This window comes from Typopeltis vanoorti, chromosome 4 (genome assembly GCF_054136105.1).
Source record: "Typopeltis vanoorti isolate ZY-2024b chromosome 4, IOZ_Tvanoo_1.0, whole genome shotgun sequence".
Lineage (NCBI taxonomy): Eukaryota > Metazoa > Arthropoda > Arachnida > Uropygi > Thelyphonidae > Typopeltis > Typopeltis vanoorti.
In genome coordinates, this window is record NC_143552.1 from 21,437,985 (window position 1) to 21,458,319 (window position 20,335).

The following is a 20,335-nucleotide window of genomic DNA, read 5'->3' on the forward strand; positions in this document are numbered from 1 at the left end:
ACTGGTCTTCATAAGCACCTAATTAACGTTGGATGTTGTGTGACTTGCACACAACATCCAACGGCAATCTATTCTAATCATGCCCCACTCTATGAGAGAGAAATCTAGCCCTTGACCCCTTCTTGACAACATTCATTTTCAACTTCCAAGGATGCCCTCGTGTCCTTTCTCCATCTTCCATAAAATGAAAAATTCCATTTACTGAAATTGTGTATAACCCTTTCAGAAGTTTGTAACTTTCAATCATATCACCCTTTTTCTCTTGTTTGCTAAATGTATGCAGCCTACAAATTCTCAATCTGTCTTCATAATCAATATTCCACAATCCTAATATCATTTTTGACACTCTCCACTGTATCAGAATCACCATGAAAACCAGGACATCAGACATGCATGCATGCATGCAATAGTTCAAGTGAGGTCTTATCAAGGAAGTCATTTTGACTGAGGCAAAACGACTTCCTTATCTTTACATGTCAAGGTTCGTTTTTTACTATATGTCCTTGAACTTCAACCTCCTGTGTAACAAAACTTCAAGTTCCCAGCCTGATCAGCTATCATTGAACAGATAGACATTTTCACATGCCTATTGAAATCATTTTGCAAGTACTGCATATCAACAAATAGCTGTATATCGCATGTCAATTCCTTCCCATTGACAAATAATGACAATCAGTCTGTCATTAATGTACAGACTGATCCTTGAGGCACACCACTGGTTACCTTGAATCTTGCAGATTCACACTTGCCATACACAACTTTTTGATATCTGTCAGTCAGCCATCTTCTTATCCATGCCAATAGTCCATAATCAAATCCCATATTATCCAATTTATGCAAGTCTTTCATGCTGTATTCTGTTAAAAGCTTTAGCAAAATACAAAAGTATCATGGTGTTTCCATTCTCCTTGTCTAACTCAGTGGTAACATTACTATAGAATGTGAGCACATTGCTAAACATGGCCTTCCCATGTTAGTAAACCCATGCTGTTTGTTGCGAAGTAGAGATTCTGTCAATCCATTTCTGAATGCAAGCCCTAACCAACTTTTCCATAATCTTCATCACCACCAGCACTCCTGAGATATTGATTAGTTGGTTGATAGTTGAATACATTCAATCTTTGCACAACCCTTGTTCAATAGGAATACATTCTTTCCATTCTTGTGGAATCTTCTTGGTTCTGAGACTCAAATTATAAAGGAATAACCAGTTCAGCTGAACACTCTTTTAGTATCCATGATGAAATCCCATCAGTTCCTATTGCAGAATTCTTATTCAGTTTGTGCAACAGTTCTAGTACTTCCTCCTCATACATGAGTATCCTCATACAGTGAAGAGGTAGCTGTGAGTTTAATGTTACATATACTACATTGATAGCTTTTAGCAAAATGGCTACTTCATTAGTTAACAATCATTTTTGCATCAGTCACCTGCATACCATCTGCATTCAGTAGTATTCTTTCTGTTACTTGCAGCATAAGGATAGAATGCTTTTGGATTGTCTTTAACTTGTAAAGCCAATTTATTTTCATACTGAGACTTAGCATTCCATACAACACTTGTGGCTATTCTGGCCTGCTGCTTATAATCATCATAACTGACATCATCCTTATGCACATGGTATTCCTTCCACATCATTTTTTCTTACAAACCTCTTGCTTAATTAGATTGCACATTCATTTCACTCCTATTTTATTTATTCTTTGAACTCTAGGGACACATTCTGATATTGCATCATTTAAGTATTTTTTAAACACTTCCTATGCACTGTCGATATCCTTTGCATCCAATAATTGATACCATGGCATAGAACTCGGCATACTCCTCAGGTGGTCCTAATTTCCTTCTTTGTTGTTTAGCATGTAACCTTTTCTGAATGGAACATTCATAAACTTTCCAAGTGAGTACTGCGTGATCATTGTCACCAACTGGAGGCAGAATAGTTAAGTTTTTAACTGAAAGTCCCCTCTGACACTATAATCAGACCATGAATTCCTTGGTTTCAAGGAATTCATGCTGCTTGAGGAAGTTGCCTTGCAGCAGTTCATTAAATTTAGTTTCATTCTTTTCATGTGATTTCACAGCTACCCAATCATTGTTCAGATAATTAAAGTCCCACATTATGATTACTCTTTTCACACCCATCATATTTATTTTGTGATACATTTTTTGTTAGACTCCACTTCATACCAGATGGCTTCAAACTCACTGCCATATAAAAAAAAATCAGTACTAGTGTTGTAGTCATAGGTCTCAGCTCTAATTGGATTCTGATATCATTAGCAGCATCCCCCTTCCTCTCCTGTCTATCCTTCCTAAAAATACTTTACACTTGATATATATAATATGCTAGAGACAGTGGAAATGTTTTAGGTGAGCAAGAAAATTGCCGATGGTCAGGCAGCCACAAAACCAAATTGCTAGAATGGCATCAACAAATCTCAACTAATTTTGTGTGTGTGTGTGTGTGTGAAGGGGGAAAGGGAATGAATCAAACAATTTCATATAAATATCAATGAGAGAAAGAAAGTGTCAAACTTATAATACAAATTAGTTTGACACTTTAATAAAAATAATGCAAAGAAACCTTCTAATGTGAAACAATAGTATTTATATCTTAATGAAGAGTTGCTATCAAAAACTCCTGAAACCATCTCATGTGTAAAAAAAAGTAAGCTAGGCACTGAAGAATCAGGTTAGCTTCAATTCCATAATAATTAGTGATATTGTTATTTGTTAAAATTTATCATCATCAGACCTCCACTGAGTCAAAAGACTCAACACAGGAGATCACACTTTGCACATCCAAAAAGATTGAAATTGTGAATGGCATTAGACCATTCACAATTTCTGCACTAACCACCGTCTCAGATAATTCCTTCCACTCACAAATTCAGACAAAGAACCTGCTCCTCACTCTCTTGCTCACGCTTCCTTATACAGCTTCCAGGGATGGCGAAAATCTTGCCATTGCAAAAAATCTCCTCCACATTAATCTGGTAGGCAAGGATTATATTCCTTCTCCTTCTAATCACAAGGCTGTTTAAATTGCATTCTCTCAATAGAATGATGTGATGTTGAGAATAGAAATTATTATCTTATCTTTCTTTTACCTTGCAGTGTTGAGGATTTGTTAATCATCGGACGTCAACCCATTCACAGGATAAGGTGGTCAGCCCTACGCCCTGGTGTATCCTATGTCCTGTAGTGTTGACTTCTCAAGGCCAGTTTGCCTTCTTTGCGGGATGAAAAACCAGGATAAACTGGGGAGAAAACCCTACTGTCCACGCCCAAGACCGACTAACTTGGCTATGGCTGAGGAAGATCCTTCAGCTCCTCACGTCCTAGGACGCTCCTTCCCCAGGCATATGGTTGTGAAGCGCACAGCCACTAGGCTAACTGCACGGACGTAATCATTTATGATTGTTTTAAAAATTTTTGATTTTTAAAAATTATGATTATTCAGAAATCTACCATGGGATATTTTTATTTAGGATTTGTAAATCAAGTGATACTGCCTTATTTTTGAATAAGTAGCAGTCCAAATTGCTTAGAATATATAATTCTGAGACATGGTAATATCAACAGGCTTGGCACATGAAGTTCTACACCATATTGTCTGACCACACTGTGAACCCTGGCTGGCACAGTGCCAAGATGAGTCAATTCATGTTGAAGGGGAAAAAGACAATGTATGAATTCATCACCAACATGCGAAATCACTTACTTTATATGTAAAATTTTTCAACTGTTGTACAAACCAAATAGTTTGCCACTTTAAAAACTAAAATTTTTGTAAAAGAAAAGCTAATTTTCCAACATATAATAATAAACACTCATCATTGATTGCCCTTATCGGAATGGATTCGCCTTCTTCTGCCATGCACAGAAGTGTCGAGGGGTTTCGCATATGTGGTTGGACAGTATCTCCTTTTATTTGTATAACTGTGTGTGTGTTTGGTGTGGGGAAACGCAATGGTGTATTTATTTTTTTATTTAGTTTTCCTAATAGATAATGCAAATTATATTTTTAGATGACTAGTCTTGTGTGGTATGGAAGTTTATATATGTTGTTGTATTTCTGAGTGTAACATTTCAGATATGAAACAATAACAAACTCTTGAAACAACTTAAAATCAAACTATTCATCAAAGTCATGATCATCCCCAGCAACATATGAAAGTGAGTCATGGCGACTCACTAAGAAGGAACTACTCAAAATAAGTGTATTTTGGAAGTGCCTAAGAAAATAAGCAAAACACACCGGACTGAACATAAAATCACTGAACAAGTAAAGCAGGATCTCAACTACCACGACAACCTCACAGACATTATTCTTCAGCAACTACTCTGTTGGTTCGGCCATATCCAGAGAATGCCTCCTCACAGACTTCCAAACATCATGCTAAATAGAACTGGAAAACAGCATCTACCCGGAAGACTGAGGAAAAGTTGGCTCATATCCTTAAAAGAAAGGCAAATTCCCCAACTTCATTACTATGTTCAAGAAGATCAGTACAACAATTTGGAGACAGATTGTACAAAGAGGACTCGATCCATCATTAGACAGATGAGAAGAAGAACATCTTAGATATTGAAACATTGAGAGTCATCTTTACTTGAAATAAAATTTCCTAAAAAAACTAGCTAATGTAATAGGGAATGATTGAGTGGGAGATATCCAATTGTTTACTGATGATGATGCAAAACTGGGGAAGGTGTTAGTTAATAACAGTAATGTACAGATCTTGAAAGATGATTTAAATAGACTGGTATTGTAGACAAAGCAATGGATAATGATTAGTTTAATGTAGTAAAGTTATGCATTTTGCAATGAAAAGATTATAAGCTGTGTACTACAGCTTGTAATCTTGATTACTCCACAGCACTGCATGGAGTTGGTTGCCTAGGTTTCTTGTGGGTGAGGAAGTGTTGGATAGTTTTCAGAGGCAAGTGATCTAGTGTGGTGACTAGTCTGTTGAGTGCTTTCTATGTGACTAGGCTGAATGTTTGTGGATTGATAGGCAAGAAAGAGGGCATGTGATAGGAAACATTAAAAGAGTTTTATAGAAAAGATGAAGAAATTTCTGCTGAAGAACAAGGAATCTCCTCTTGAGAATTTAAGAATCCTCTTGTGGCTAACAAGATTGTAGGGACTAAATTTTTTGTTTAAAGAGTGGTGAATGAGTGGAATAGATTACCAGAGGTTGTTTTGTCAGTGAATAAGTTTAAGAAGCGATAAGTGTTGCTTGAGAAATGGTTAGTGTGACCTTGATGAGTCATTCTACTCCATGGAGGTTCCTATGTGGTAATAAGCTTTTGAAATAAAGTAATCTTCCCAAACTAAAAACAACTCTAAGTAATCATATTAGAAAAGTATAAAAAAAAGTCATTATTAATATCTTAAAACACAAAAGACAGGAGTGTTGCACAGAGCAGTTGTTAATCATTATTCTTCTGGTAAACAACTAAACATCACTTTTAGTAGTATTTGTTATTGGAATGGAGAAGTAAACAGATTTGTTCATTACAGGAATTGGAGAAGTCTCAGTCGTGGTGTTAGAAAGTTTTAGATTTTTTTTTTATGCGACTCCTACCCACGAAAGGCTGCAAGCCTATAATACATGAGTACCATAGCTGGGCTAAGGTTTCTTATTTATTTATTTACTTTTACACACCACATTTACTTGAATATAACCTGCACTTTTTTTCCCCCATAAGTAAAGTTAAAAAATCGTGGTGCGAGATATATGCAGGGATTTTCGGAAACTAACATTTTTCAAGAAAAAATTAAATTGATGTTTAGAATTAAATTCTCAGTATTCATTGTAATTTATAATTATGAATGTTATTTATGCGATCGGCTGGTCACCTTCATCACGTGACATATTTGAATCTTTAGTGGCAATGCTTCTGTAATTAAATTAACACAGACAGTTTCATTATTATTTGTCTTTTTATCATTTTGGAATCACAATATCACCATGATTTAAAAAAACTGGTGTGAGATATATGCGAGGGCAAGTTATATTCAAGTAAATACGATAGTCAAGAAACCAGACAGAACTTTTTCAAGCCATTTTAGGCCTTCAATAAGTTGGTCAGTAGTCTCACACTGGATGGTGAATTTCATCTCCCACCTGAAGATAATCTCAAACATACAGTCCTATGGTAGTATTTAAACTTGCAGCCTGGTGGTTGGAGAGCAGATACACTAACCACTTGGCCAACCAGTCCAGTCAGGAACATTCCCAAATGCTTTTTCTGTCATTTTCCATTTCCTAAACAGAAGTGTCTTTCATAATTAACATGTTAACACTGTTCTATTTGATTGTTTTTATACAACCTTGTTATTATCAACATAATATTTTTGTTTTTAGCTATTTTCCCACAACCACAGTGTCATGGACTAATGCACCACCCACTCCATATACTTCTCATATGCCTTTCACTTCAGCATCTTCGGTAATTAATATGTCATCAACATTTTCCTGGGCACATACTGTTCCTACGTTCATGCCATGGATTGCCAAATCTGATGGTGATTCCAGAGATGCCATAATGAGGTTTACTGCACCTTTACCACCAGACCCTTGCACTTCACAGACTGCCACTAGTTGGGAATTATTACACAACCTTGGTGCAAACAGGAATAATATTAATCAGCATTTAAAAAGGAGAAGTGATGGATCAGAAGAGTAAGTGATTTCTTAAAATGTATCATAAAACTTGATTTGTTATATTTAATAGCCAGTGAATATTTCACGTTATTTCACACTAAGACTCATGATTAATTATGTCACTTAACTACCCTTCCATCTAAATTTATCATAGTTAAGGATATAATTAACGAGTGATCACATCCTTGCTTTTGACTGCCAACCTTTCTTCTCAATGAATACATGTGCCATTAACCTCCTTACCATCCAAAATGGATTGTATATAGCAACTACTCTGATTTTTCAACGATAAAAGCATGAGTGGCTTTTTGTTTCATTATGTAGTTACTTTACTTCACTTGTAATCCTTTAATGTTACAGCCATAAATGGATGAGATGCTTCTTTTTTTCTCAGAGACACTCTTTGATTAATAGTATTCTTTTCTTGTTGAATGCCTTTTTGCTTGTCACATCTCTTCTTCTCCCATCTGATGCTATTAGGCTTCCTAGCCAGGTAAGTTCCTTTACTTGCATTAATCTTTTTCGTTTTAGTGAGATATTAATAATTTGCTCTTCATCCCTGGTATATTTCATTACTTTTTCTCCTTATTGATTTTCATCTTGCATCTTTCAGTTAAAAATTTATTCATCTCTGAAAGTAATTCTTGTAGTTCCTTTTTTTTTATTATCTGCCATCAGTGCTATGTTGTCTCAAATCTTATTATATTATAAAATCTATCATTGATCTTTATTCCATTATTGATTTTTTCTTTGAATTCCTTCATAGCTTCTTTGATATAAATATTAAAAAGTAGTGGTGAGAGACCATACCCTTGTCTGATGCTTTTCTTATTTTAGCTGGTTTGAAGTTCATATAGTTGATAAATTAGTCTTCTATCATCTATCTTCAGATATTTGAGAGCTTGGAAGATGATAGTACAATCAATGTTATCAAAAGATTTTTATATATTAGTGAATGCTATGAGTATGGGTTTATGTTTATTTTAAATTCTTTTTCCGTGATCATTCAGAGAGTTAGTATAGCTACCTTATCTCTGTTTCTTCTGAAGCCAAATTGGTCATCAGGTAGATTTTCTTCTATTTTTTCTTTTGATACTGCAATAGATAATTCTATTTAGGATTTTAAGATAGTACAGAAGAGCCTATGTAGCTCAATGGAAGTGGCGTGTACCTTCCATGGTGCTAAATCGGCAAAAGAGAGAGAGCATCGTAAATTTGATTCTAGTCACTGACTAGAGGAACTTATACTAAGCCTTTTTTCGACTGGTTCCCAAGTTAGTCAATCTCTGGCACGGGCAAGTGGGTTTTTTCATCCGGTAAAATAAGAAAATTGACCGTAGACTCCACATCATTTTATGACAATAAACATAGTGTTAGGATTATGGACCATGAAATGGTGGTACTTGTCAATTGACTCTCTTCTCTGGATGCCATGTATAATTAGTGATAGTCTTGGGCCAGCTATCTCTGATTGACTACTGGTGGAGATTGAACTGCCCCCTCAATCTCCAAAAAAGTCAATTAGGACTAAAACAGCCTCGCTTATTTCCATATGGGAATAAAAGCTGTTAGCTGAGTTAGTGGAGTAATAGAAATACCATTTGGTGATCTTCACATGCTCGTGCTCAATTTGTTTTAAAATTGCTAACATAATGCTTTGCTCAAAATATTTTGGAATTTCTCCATTTGAGTGTATTTAATTTATCATTTTCACTTTTTGCTTCTTCACCTAGTGCCTTGTAAAATTCTCTTGGAATTTGATCTATTCCTGTTGCTTTAGATTGTTTCAGTTCTTTTAAGTCTTATGAAATTCTGACTTGAAGAGAGATGGTCCTTTCTCTCCAAAGCTACATCCATGTAGCTTTAGAGATTTATTAATATGTCTGTTTCTTCTCTAGTCTTTACAGGCACTTTAATTATTTTTTTTATTTTAGTGATATTTCATTTTTTGTATGGTTTATTTGTACATGATTTTTTTTTCAACCATAATTGACTTACCATTATGACTGGGATATGGTCAGTGTTCACATCTGTTTCAGGATAGCTTTTACATAGTTTCACCTGGTTACAATATTTTTTTCAGATGAGTATGTAGTCTAATTGATATTATTCCATGTTGCCTGGTGAAATCCACTTACTTATGTCTTCTCTTTTTTTTTGGCTGTTCAGATAGTGTATTTACTATGGTTAGGGTAGTGGCTTTTGCAGAATTCACTGAGTTTTTTCTTTCATTTCTTTTGCCAAGTCCAAATTTACCAATAATCTTCTCCTCCTCTCCCTCTCTAACAATACATTCCAAGATACCATGACAAGGAAATAGTACTGATGTGAGTAAATGATCAAGAAATCTTGATGGTCTAAAGTAATGTATATCTTTTTAGGTCTCTGGGTTCTGCATGAATCTTAATCAGGATTATTCTTTCACTATATTACCATGTGCTTTTAATCTCATATCCTAATTTCTTGTTTACCGGGAATCCAACACCTGTTATGCCATTCGTGGACCCCAAGTAGATCATTCTGTAATCTCCACTATAATTTAAAGATGAAAAGAACTTCTATTCTTGGTTTTGTCCTTTATCCAAGTGTAAGCAAACAAAGTTTGCACGTCAAGTGCACGACTGGGCTACTTGTATATAGAGGCTTATGACTTCATATCAATTGCCTTAGTATCACATAATGCAAGGTACATATCCTTACAGACATGTATAATGCTATGTATTATGAGAAGAACCACTACCCAGACCAGTTTAGACTTTTATTAAGGTCTCATCAGTGGGAGCCAGACCCAGAAGAGATATCAAGGTTGAAGTAATGCAGAAGTCATATATTTCTCATATACAAGTATTCAAAATGTGTCGCACCTTATTACTAAAATACTCTGATTAGAGATAGACCTTGAAAGTTTTTTCACTTGGTTATAGTGTAAATTAAAGATGTCAAGAAATTATATTCTTATTTCATCCTTTATCCAAGTATGCAAACTTTGTTTGCATGTGAAGTAACTTTACTACTGGGCTACTTGTATATAGAGACTAACAACTTCACATCAGTTGCCATAGTATCCCATAATGCAAGGCACATATCCTTACAGATATGTGTAATGCTATGCATTATGGGAAGGGCCACTACCCAGACCAGTTTCGACCTTTATTTAAGTCTCATCAGTGGAATTTGTGGCCAGACCCAGAAGAGATACCAAGTTTGAAGTTTTTTTTTATGTGGTTACCACCCATGAAAGGTTATTACTCAACCTATAGTATATTTGTACCGTGGGTGGGATAAGTATTTTTTCTTTTTTTTTTTTCTTTTTTGTTACTTTTATATTTTTTTTAACATTGTCTGGTGATCCTGCTCTAGAGACCAAACATGAAACTTTTTCAGCCACTTCAGGCCTCCAATAAGCAGGAAGTGGTCTCACACCAGGCAATGAAATTCATCTTCCACCTAATGAAGTAATGCAGAATTCATATATTTTCTGTATACAAGTAGTCAAAAGGTGTCGCACCTTATTATTAAAATGCTCTGGATTAGAGATGTTGAAAGTTTTTTTCACTTGGTTAGACTATAAATTAAAGATGCCAAGAAATTATATTCTTTTCTTTGTTTAGTTAAGCAAACAAAGTTTGTGCATGAACTTTGAACATCTATCTCTAATCCCGAGTATTTTAGTAATAAGGTATAACACCTTTTGATTACTTGTATATAGGTAATGACTTCTATATTAATTCAACCTTGGTATCTCTTCTGGGTCTGGCTCCCACTGATAGACTTCAATAAAGGGCAAAACTGGTCTGTGTAGTGACCCATACCATTATGCATAGCATTATACATGTCCGTAAGGATATGTACCTTGCATTATGATATACTAAGACAACTGATGTGAAGTCATTAGCCTCCATATACAAGTAGCCCAGTCAGGAAGTTATTTGATGCACAAACTTTGTTTGCTTAAAGGATGAAACCAAGAATATAACCAAATGAATAACCAAATAAAAAAAAAAAAAACTTTGAACAGAAATCTCTGCTGTCTTGACCATCTTACCTCACTTACTCCAAGAATGTTAATATTCATTTGTCTGATTTCCATCTTTAAGTTTATTTTTTCACACTGATTCATGGATCTCACTTTCCAAGTACCTATTTAGCAATCAAATTCTTATACAATGGAACCATCACATCCTTTCTTCTATATGTCAGTTTTTTTTGCATCATTGCCATAATACACTGTGCTGTCTTCACAATTTTAACAATACGTCCCTGAAATTTTAGGTCCTTATTCACCATTACTTCCAGATCCCTCATCTTTATCTCCACCAATTGTATTCTCTGCATTTAATGATGTAACATTTCTCATCTACTTTATGTGGTATGGTCACTTGAAGAGAATGGGAGAGGAAAGATTGCAAAACGAGTGTTCTTTGCCAGGATTGCAGGAAAAAAGACCCAGAGGAAGACCAAAGTCTAGTTAGATCGATATAGTAAAAAGTGCCTTAGAAGAGAGAAACATAAGATCTGATACTATTGCAGTCTTTACAGATAACAGATTAATTTTGAGGAAAATTGTTGATAGGAAGTTAGTAATGATTTTTAACTTTTTAATGTAGTACTATCATAATATCCTGTACTCCCTGAGGGTACATGTCATAATTTTGATACTGATGTTCTCTGCAGTGGTTATCATTCTATCATCTTCATCATTATATAATTCTTCTATTAGCTGTGTTATCAGAAGAATTTCCTAGGATTTTTATTTATTTTTTTGCCTTATTAACTAACTGTTGTTCATACTGCACTTTTTATTGCCCTTACCAAGCAAGTTATTCTTGTCTGTTCTTTGTACTCTCTATGCAACTGATTGCTGCTACTCATGTTGTACATTATGGAGGCAGCATTATGTTGCCTCTATATGTCCAAGATGCTTTCCTTCCAGATTGCATGCCTCATTCCTTCATTCATCCATTTCACATCTACCTGTTTAACCTCCTGACCTTTGTAATACATTCAGACATTGTCTCTGCCAGATAGTTCTTGGGTAGGTCCCAAGCAGCTTTGATATCCTTTCTGTCCAATTCCTCATTTCTTGATATAGCTGTAGGCTGTCTCCTGAGTTTGTCATAATCACCAGTTTTATAGTTCCACATCCCTTTCTCACAGAAGTCCTTATATGGCTGGCCACCACCAAGTGTCACTCTCAGCATCTGCATGTAAATTTTACATTTCATTTATTATAATATACTCTAATGAATCAATGGTTTGATCACGTGTTCCCCTCATGTTACAGCCTAAGGTAGTTGCCTCTCAAAAACTCAAGAAATTCATTCTCTTTGTTCCTAATGTCATCTCTTCATCAAATTTATATATTACCAATTAAATTCATTCATAATGATAACCCTTTTCTTATTTGCTAGGCTAATCTGCCTATCATTTTTCTCACTACCTTTTACTAGGTCTTGAGCAACACCCAATTAAACATTTCATCCGGTATCCATCTTTGCACCATACTGTCTAAAAACCACTGCCACTATTTACCCCTTGCATTTCTAACTTGAATGGACATAGCTCCCCTACTACCATCAACAGCACTCTTCCTGTCAGAATACTATCTCATCCAGCCATATCTGACTTATGCCAACTATTTTTGAGCAAATCACCTTGATCGATGAAACAAGTTTATTTTCCTTATTTTTGGATACTTTTGGCATTTGTAAACAAACAAACATAATAGTCATAATATGCAGTTCTGTAACAAATCCCACTGATACCACCCCTTGCATACCTCCCTCTGGTTATTCCTCTCTATTACCACTAATCCCACAGCCCTCCACAGACCAAAAGTCTCTCTCTGCATCCCAGGCTATCTCAACTCTTTCTTGTCTACTTGCATTTTCCACAATGTTTCCCTGTCCATCCTCCTTCCTTGCTCTCTCTCTCATTTCCTTCATTCACACTACTCATCTCTCCATTCACAAGCTTTCCTTCAATCTTTTCTACCTTACTTTCCTCTCTTTTTCGCAACTACTTCATCAAATCTTTTATTCATTACAGTAATTATCTACCCTTCCAGTAACAGTCTCTCCAACTGACTCATACCAAAACCATTTAAATGCAGTCTATCTCTCTTATCCAGTTCCATCCATCCCTCACATTCATCCCACACATTTACAAAATACACTCCTTTCTCCTCAATAGTTCCACTAGAATACCATATGTTGAGCAGCTTCCTGGTATTTATTCTCACATTCTCCTTGTTCCCAACCAAATCATTTCTTCCTACTACCAACTCTTGCTCACCCACTCTTCATATCCAGTGCGTCAATCAGTGCTTGTTCTATCTAGAGAAAAATAAACCTTGCACACCTTCTCATTCACCACATCTCTAATAACTGACAGAGCCACTCTTGAATCATTTATTCCCTCATTCACATAGCTATCTTTCATTCCATTCTTCCTAACTCTTCCATGCATATCTCTATTTCGCATTTTGCTCTACCTATACTTCATGTCTTGAATTGCTTATTCACTGCCATTCCTGTTTGCTACACATTTGCATTCCCTCTCTTGCTGCCTTTCTCACCATCATTCACATGCTATCTTACCAGGGGTGCACTGGCAATATGTGTGATGCACACAAGTGCCAGGATAGTCAAGGTGCCAAAGATTTGGTATGATATTTTAAATAAAGTGAATTTTGTCAGCAAACTACTGCAGTCTTCATCTATGAATCTCCAACTTGCTTTAGATGCATTGGATGATCTAAATCAATTTTTAAATGATTATAGGGTCTGATGACACTTTCAAAGAAATAGTAGAAACTCAAAATTAATTGCAGCAAAATTTGATGCAGATTCTGTATTTTGTAGTAGTAGACCACTAAGGTGACGTAAAAAGACAACACAATTTGATTATGAAAATGAAAATATAGTAGATCCTGAAATTTCATTTAAAGTAAATTTTTTTCTGTGCATAATACATTAAACATTAGAATCTTTGCAGGAAAGATTTACTTTATTAAAAGAACATATGAATTCATTTTGGTTTTTGTATTTGTTAAGTACTTCACAAAATAAAGAATATTTATTATCTTGTAAAATGTTACGACAGAAATTAACACATGAGAATCATTCGGACATTGACGCAGATGATTTATGCCAAGAAATTTTACTGTCAACCATTTATTTCTAATTTTAAAAATGATATATATCAGATAATTCAGTATATTTATTCAAATGACTTAATCACAATTTATCCAAACTTTACAATTGCTCTTCGGATTCTTTTGTCATTACCAGTATCTGTAGCATCTGCGGAACGGTCCTTTTCTAAACTTAAAATTAATTAAAAACTACTTGTGCTCCACAATGGTACAAGACAGACTTTCAAATCTTGCCATTATATCAGTAGAGTCAGATATTTTGGATCAAATTGATATACATGAATTGAACAATAGAAAAGTTCAATTCACTAAGTGATTTTTCTTTCTGTTTAAATGTTTATTTACCTATTTCTTTACCCAATAATGTTTAATATGTTCCTATTTTATATACTTGTAAGTTTATCTGTTTCTTATTTATATCTATACAAAGTACAAATGACAAAGTGATTTTCTTACAAATAAAATATAGGTAGTTTAATTTTGTACCAAAAAATATTTAATAGTTTTGTTTTTATAAAACTGTAAGTTTATCTGTTTATTTACATAAAACTATATAATGTGCAATTCACAAATAATTTTCTTGCCAAATAACATAAATTACTTTATTTTTTTCCAAATTATTTTTGTTGTTTTTGTTTTTGTACCCTTGTATGGTTATTGTTTTTTTATACATTTTTTTGTAATTTCTGCTTTTTGTTCAATAAACTTATAATTAATATGTTTTGTATTTCATTTTTACTCACTGATACATTTTTATAAAGTGATTTTTATTGGGGGTAGGGGTATAGGGGTGCCAACTAAAGTTTTGCACACAGGCGCTGGACACTACTGGCACACCCCTGTATCTTACTATTGTTCTTGTGTGCTTCCTTACCTACCACATGATCTCGATTCCATGTTTTGCCTTACGCTGCTCACATTCATAGAAGCATCATAATCCACAAGCATGTCACTTCCCTGCATACCTATACTTATTTACTTCGAACAATCCATGGACATCCTCAATATCTCCTCACACATATTATATCTATAGCACCATACTATTTTTGAAAAATCTTCACTGCTTATGTTCATTTTTTATGCCAGTCTATGTAATAATCTCACTCTTGCTGCTATTTTGTCTTGAATCAGTGAACGCAAATTAATTAGTCATCATCATCAAATTCCTGACATTCTCACATTCTCCTTAGCGGTTCTGTACAGGATATGATAGTACTACATGAAAAATTTACATCATTACTAACTTCCTATCTACAATTTTCCTCCAAATCAATCTGTTACCTGTCAAGACTCCAACATTATCAGATCTTATATTTCTATCTTCTAAGGCACTTTTTACTGTATCAATCCACTTACATCTTGGTCTTTTCCCTGCCAATCTGACAGAGAACACTCGTTTTGCTAATCTTTCCTCTCCCATTCTGTTTAAGTGACCATACCACCTGAGATTGGCTCTGCTAACACATTCCTGGATGCTAACAATGTCAAGTTCTTTCCTAATATCCTTGTTTTTAATATAATATTACCATTGATTTCATCTGTTCATGCCCCTAATCTTTCTCAGGACTCTCATATCTATCTGCAGTCTCTAGTCTTTGGTCAAGTGTCTTATTTCTAACCCAGCTCTCAGATCCATAGGTTAAAATTGGTTTGTACACTGTCTTGTATATAGCTAATTTAGTATTTTGACTAATTTCTCTCTTATTCCATATAAATTTATTTAGTTGACTTCCTACCATACCAGCTTTATTGATTCTGTTGTCTATTTCCATATTTAATTGACCAACTTCACTAAAAATCGTGCCTAAGTAGCTGAAATGTTTTCCTTGCTCTATAGGTTCTCCATTCACAATGCAGTTGATATTTTCAATGCTTCTGCCCTATTTTCATTGTCTTTGTCTTGTTATTGCTTACCTTCATACCATATCTATTACAACAGTTATTCAATTTAGTCAGGGAATCTTGTAGCGGATTTATTTAGAAGTATAACATCATCCACATAAGCAAAGAGCTGACATTAACATCTCCAATGTGGATATCGGGTTTAATACCACTTTCCTTCATAATGTGATCCATATAGATAATGAATAACAGAGGTGATAATGTACATCCTTGCCTAACACCAGATTTAACAGTAAACCATCTCCCTGTACTTCCTTCAATTCTAACCGCTGACTTGCAACTCAAATAAAGACGAAGTATTGCTTGAAATAATGATCCACTCACACCATACAACTGTAGCGTTTTGAATAGGTTGTCTCTTGGCACCTTGTCATATGCTTTTTCAAGATCTACAAATCTTAAATACAGATCTTTGTTATATTCCCGTGATTTCTTAACAATTTGTTGTAAAGTGAAAATCTGATCCTGACAGCCTCTATTTGGTCTGAATCCAGCTTGTTCTTCACCACACTTTTCTTCCACAATCCTTCTCAACCGTTTCATATGGTATTAAAATTCTAGAAAGTCTTTCTTGTGGAGAAGTAAGATGAAGGCAATAATTAATAATTATTTTATTTATTATGGCATTACAGTGTGAGTTTGTTTTCTGTAGACTGAGTACTGTTATTATGGGCAGACAGACATAGTTTGACATCTCATACAAGAGTCTGATATGTCTGGTTTAGCCAGCCATGCCTTATCCACTAGACCAGTTTATATTTCAATATTTAAATCTGTTCTTGCGAATTGTTCTGTTATTTTTCAGGTCTCTGATTTAATCATCTCTTACCTTTTTTGATTTTTGAAAGTGCTAACCTACATACAGCTTAGTGTCTTTGTGTGCATCTTTTTTTGCTTCAGATACATTTTACTAATCTTTCATATCCAATTCTGTTAAAATGACCAGACCATTGTATACTATATACATTAGTTCTGTTAATATTGGTGTTTTCTGATATATCTTCATATTTTATATGGTATCTGTTATTGGTATCATTTGGTTACTTCCCTAATTTTTCTCAGAGCTCTCCACATGTAGTCTTATTCTCTCTTAACTACTGTATTTCTAACCTTCTCTCTGATCCAAATGTTAAATTTGATTTGGACACTCATATACTGTTTGCTCGATTTTATGGCTGTTTTCTCTTTCATGACATAAATTTATTCATCTTGCCTCCACAATAGTAACCTTAGTAATGTTTATATTTCTGAAATATTTGATATCATTACCAAAAATTGAATCTGAATAACTACAATGTATAACTTTTTTTTGTAGATTCACTATTTAGAATGCAGTTCTTTTTTGCTGTGTATTTTTATAATTTGTCTTTTTGTTGTTGATATTCATGCCAAATTTGTTGCAAATTATAAATTGGCATGAATCTCCTAACTGCTGGTGACGTGTGAAGACTTACTGTAGATTTCTTTATGAGGATGATGTGGTATAAAGTAAGGAGACTAACCTTTTTATTTTCTATTTGAATATTAGGTTGAATACAGCTTTCTTTAATAATGAAGTTCATATAGATTATAAATAGCAGGTGGAGATAACACATAACCTGATTAAACCTGGTATAATCATCTTTCTGTATGTTCTTCAGTTCTACTGCCAATCTGCAACTTATGTATGAACTATGTATTACTCTGTGCATTTGACACTCACTACAACAAATAGCATCATAGGAAAATCACTCGCTAAAAAAAAATAATAATAAATAAATAAATAAAAATCCCACTATATTAAGCTATCCACTGAATACAGCCCATACTTGTCTATATGAGTCAGCCGTGTTGAGAATCAACTGTATAAAGTTCCATTTACACCATACAGATTTCAGTATTTTGTAAGGTCATCAGAGATTAGAGATGTCCCTATTATATTCCTATTCTTCTTTTAAGGTTACAAAATGCTCAACATTTATTCTGAAGAATTTATATAGGCAAAAACACACATATTGGAGTTTAATTACTTATGATGATACAATAAGTATCACTATAAGTAATTACTTATAATGATACTTTTGAAAATAACACTTGACATTTCGACTTCTGTATCAAGGTCATCATTAAGAAAACATACATATGCACAGGACACAAGCTACATGACACTACACAAAAGCAAGATAAATATAAATGCTTTGTTACTTGTTTACCCTATCCTGACCTCTGGCAGGAAAAAATAATAAATTATTATTACAGGTAACTCCAAGGAGCCCTTAGACTCATTGAGAGGTCTAAGGACTCCTTAGGAGTCTATATACATACTCATGTATAAATAAAAATTATACACAAATATAAATAATTACAAAATAAAATAAATTTCTTATACATATAATAAGTATAATAATATATATATAGATGATAATATATTTAATGTAGTGGGAACTACATTAAATACATCTCTACAGTCCTCTTATATTAAGGTTTTCTGGTGTTGTGGTTCTGCCATATAGGTTGCAGATTGGTCCTCCAGATTCTTGGAAATGCTAATCCATCATTCTTGTTTTGATTCAGATGATGTTTTAGCATCTCACAAGCTTCCTTGAACTTTCTTTCAAACTGTTTTGGTGCAGTGTAGGAACTTGGTGCCTTTTCAGTTGATTCTGTGATATGCTTGAAGTGCGTGGTCTAACAGGCTTGTTTTACCATAGTGGAGGAATTTCATGCAGCATTTCTGTTCATCTTTTCTTATTGGGATGGTGCACATTGTTTCCACTATGTAGGGTATGTAGGTTCCACTATGTAGGGTTGCAGGCACACTGAATTTTGTAAACCCATGGGTGGGCAGTGTAGAAAAGGAAATCTTTGGATGAGCTGAGTATATTTTTTAATTTTGCAGGAGATTAGAACGTTGCCTTAATGTAATGCCCTATGTATTTTTTTTCTGATATTCCCTAATGTATGGCTATGTCATTCTTGTAATCTTTTTTGCTTTTAATGGTATTATTGTGAGGGTCTTGTGAACTGTTTTTTTTTTTTTGTAGCCATTTTTTTTTATAAATGTTTGGGTAATAATTTGATATTTCTTCTTTAGCACTTGCTTATTGGAGCAAATTGTTAAGACTGTGTTTGACTGTGCTTGTGTTGGGTGGCAGTGTGAATTTTTGTGTATGTATTGGCTTATGTGTGTAGGTTTGTGGTAGACCATGAATGAAAGGCAGCCTGAGGGAAGACATGACAAGTGTGTCTAGAAAAGGAAGAGAGACTTTGGGCTTTAGATGCTGAATCAATAACTCATTGCTCGAAGTCTTCCATGTAAAAGTTAGCTTGGGGGGGGGGGGGTGAGCACATGGCCACCTTTTTTTTGTGGTTCGAACTTATTTTGCCACATGAAATAAAGGGCTGTGATGTCGGGCAGAAATATCTTCTGTATGAAAAAAAAAGTGAAAACTGACTAATAGATCTTCATGGAGCGATGTTTTTAATTTTGTTGAAATGTTGTGTATTTTTTGTGTAGGAGGGGGAATGACTTACCAACTTTTTGAGTGTAGACACTAGTTTCTTGGCTAAGTGATAACTGGGACTCTCGATTCCTTCAACCATCGATCATAGTGGTGTGTTTGTTTTGTGTATTTTAGGCAAGCCATAAATTCTGGGAGCACAGGCATAATGCGGTAATAGCTTTTTTTGTTTCCTCTGGCTACATGATCACTAGGTTGATTAATTCTGCTGTTTTCTTTTTTGTGTGGATTGTAGTTAACCAATTGGTGTGTGTTGTGGTCAGATACCAGTTGATTAATTTTTTCAAGGTATCCTGACCAATCAAGAATGATGGTAGCATTGTCTTTGTCTGCATTGATAATAACGATGTCTTGGTTATTTCTTAGAGAATTAAGGGCTAAATTTTCTGCCTTGGTTAAATTGCAAATTAGTTATTTATTGGAATTTAGTATGTTGGATGTTTCCATCCATATTTTATTGGCTATATTGGAAGGGAGGAATTTTTGATCTCTTTCAATATGGTATATGAAGTTTAGTTTGTTTACTGACTTTGGTGTGATAACGTAGTTTAAGCCTTTTTTTTGTAGAAGCGAGAATTCTTCATTGTTGAGGTTGTAGCTGTGATTTCTTGACCGTTTGTCATAAAGTTAAAATTAGGTTTTGACAAACCCTATTTGACCTAAACCCTCTTACTCTTAACTAATTTTACATTCAAAACTTTTTTTCCAGTTTTTTTGATATACTTGTGTAAATTGTTTGGAAACTCTATGAAAATTGGTGTTGAGGCTAGCTGGTGAACGGATGTGCTATCGGAGAGCTCCTGAGAGATTTGTGATTTTTGTTGATTTATTGATGTTTTGGATTCAATGTAATGGACTTAAGTGTGTAATTTTGGTATATTATTTGAGCTTTATTAGCGTGGTTAGTGTACTAAAGTGTTTTATAACATAATCTATGTCGGGACGTCGCCGCTAGATGAATTTGTAATGTGTAGTGTTCGTGCAAGCTCCAGATAAGATAAGTATCATTTTCAGTTATCGATACAAATTACTTAATATTGTGTAGTTTTGTTTTGTTTGCCTTGCGTATTTTAGTGCGTCTGTTTTTGGTGTGTTA

General features: G+C 34.4%; 1 protein-coding gene across 3 annotated transcripts in view; it reads left to right on the top strand.

Moving 5' to 3' along the window:
- Window positions 1-20,335, top strand: part of LOC150107156 (uncharacterized) — a 149,315-nt gene that overhangs the window by 56,826 nt on the left and 72,154 nt on the right. For all 3 annotated transcript variants that reach the window (XM_090391037.1, XM_090391039.1, XM_090391038.1), the window contains exon 3: window positions 6,382-6,699. In XM_090391037.1, the coding sequence (XP_090247163.1) occupies window positions 6,382-6,699 (318 nt within the window). The remainder of the gene's footprint in view (window positions 1-6,381; window positions 6,700-20,335) is intronic.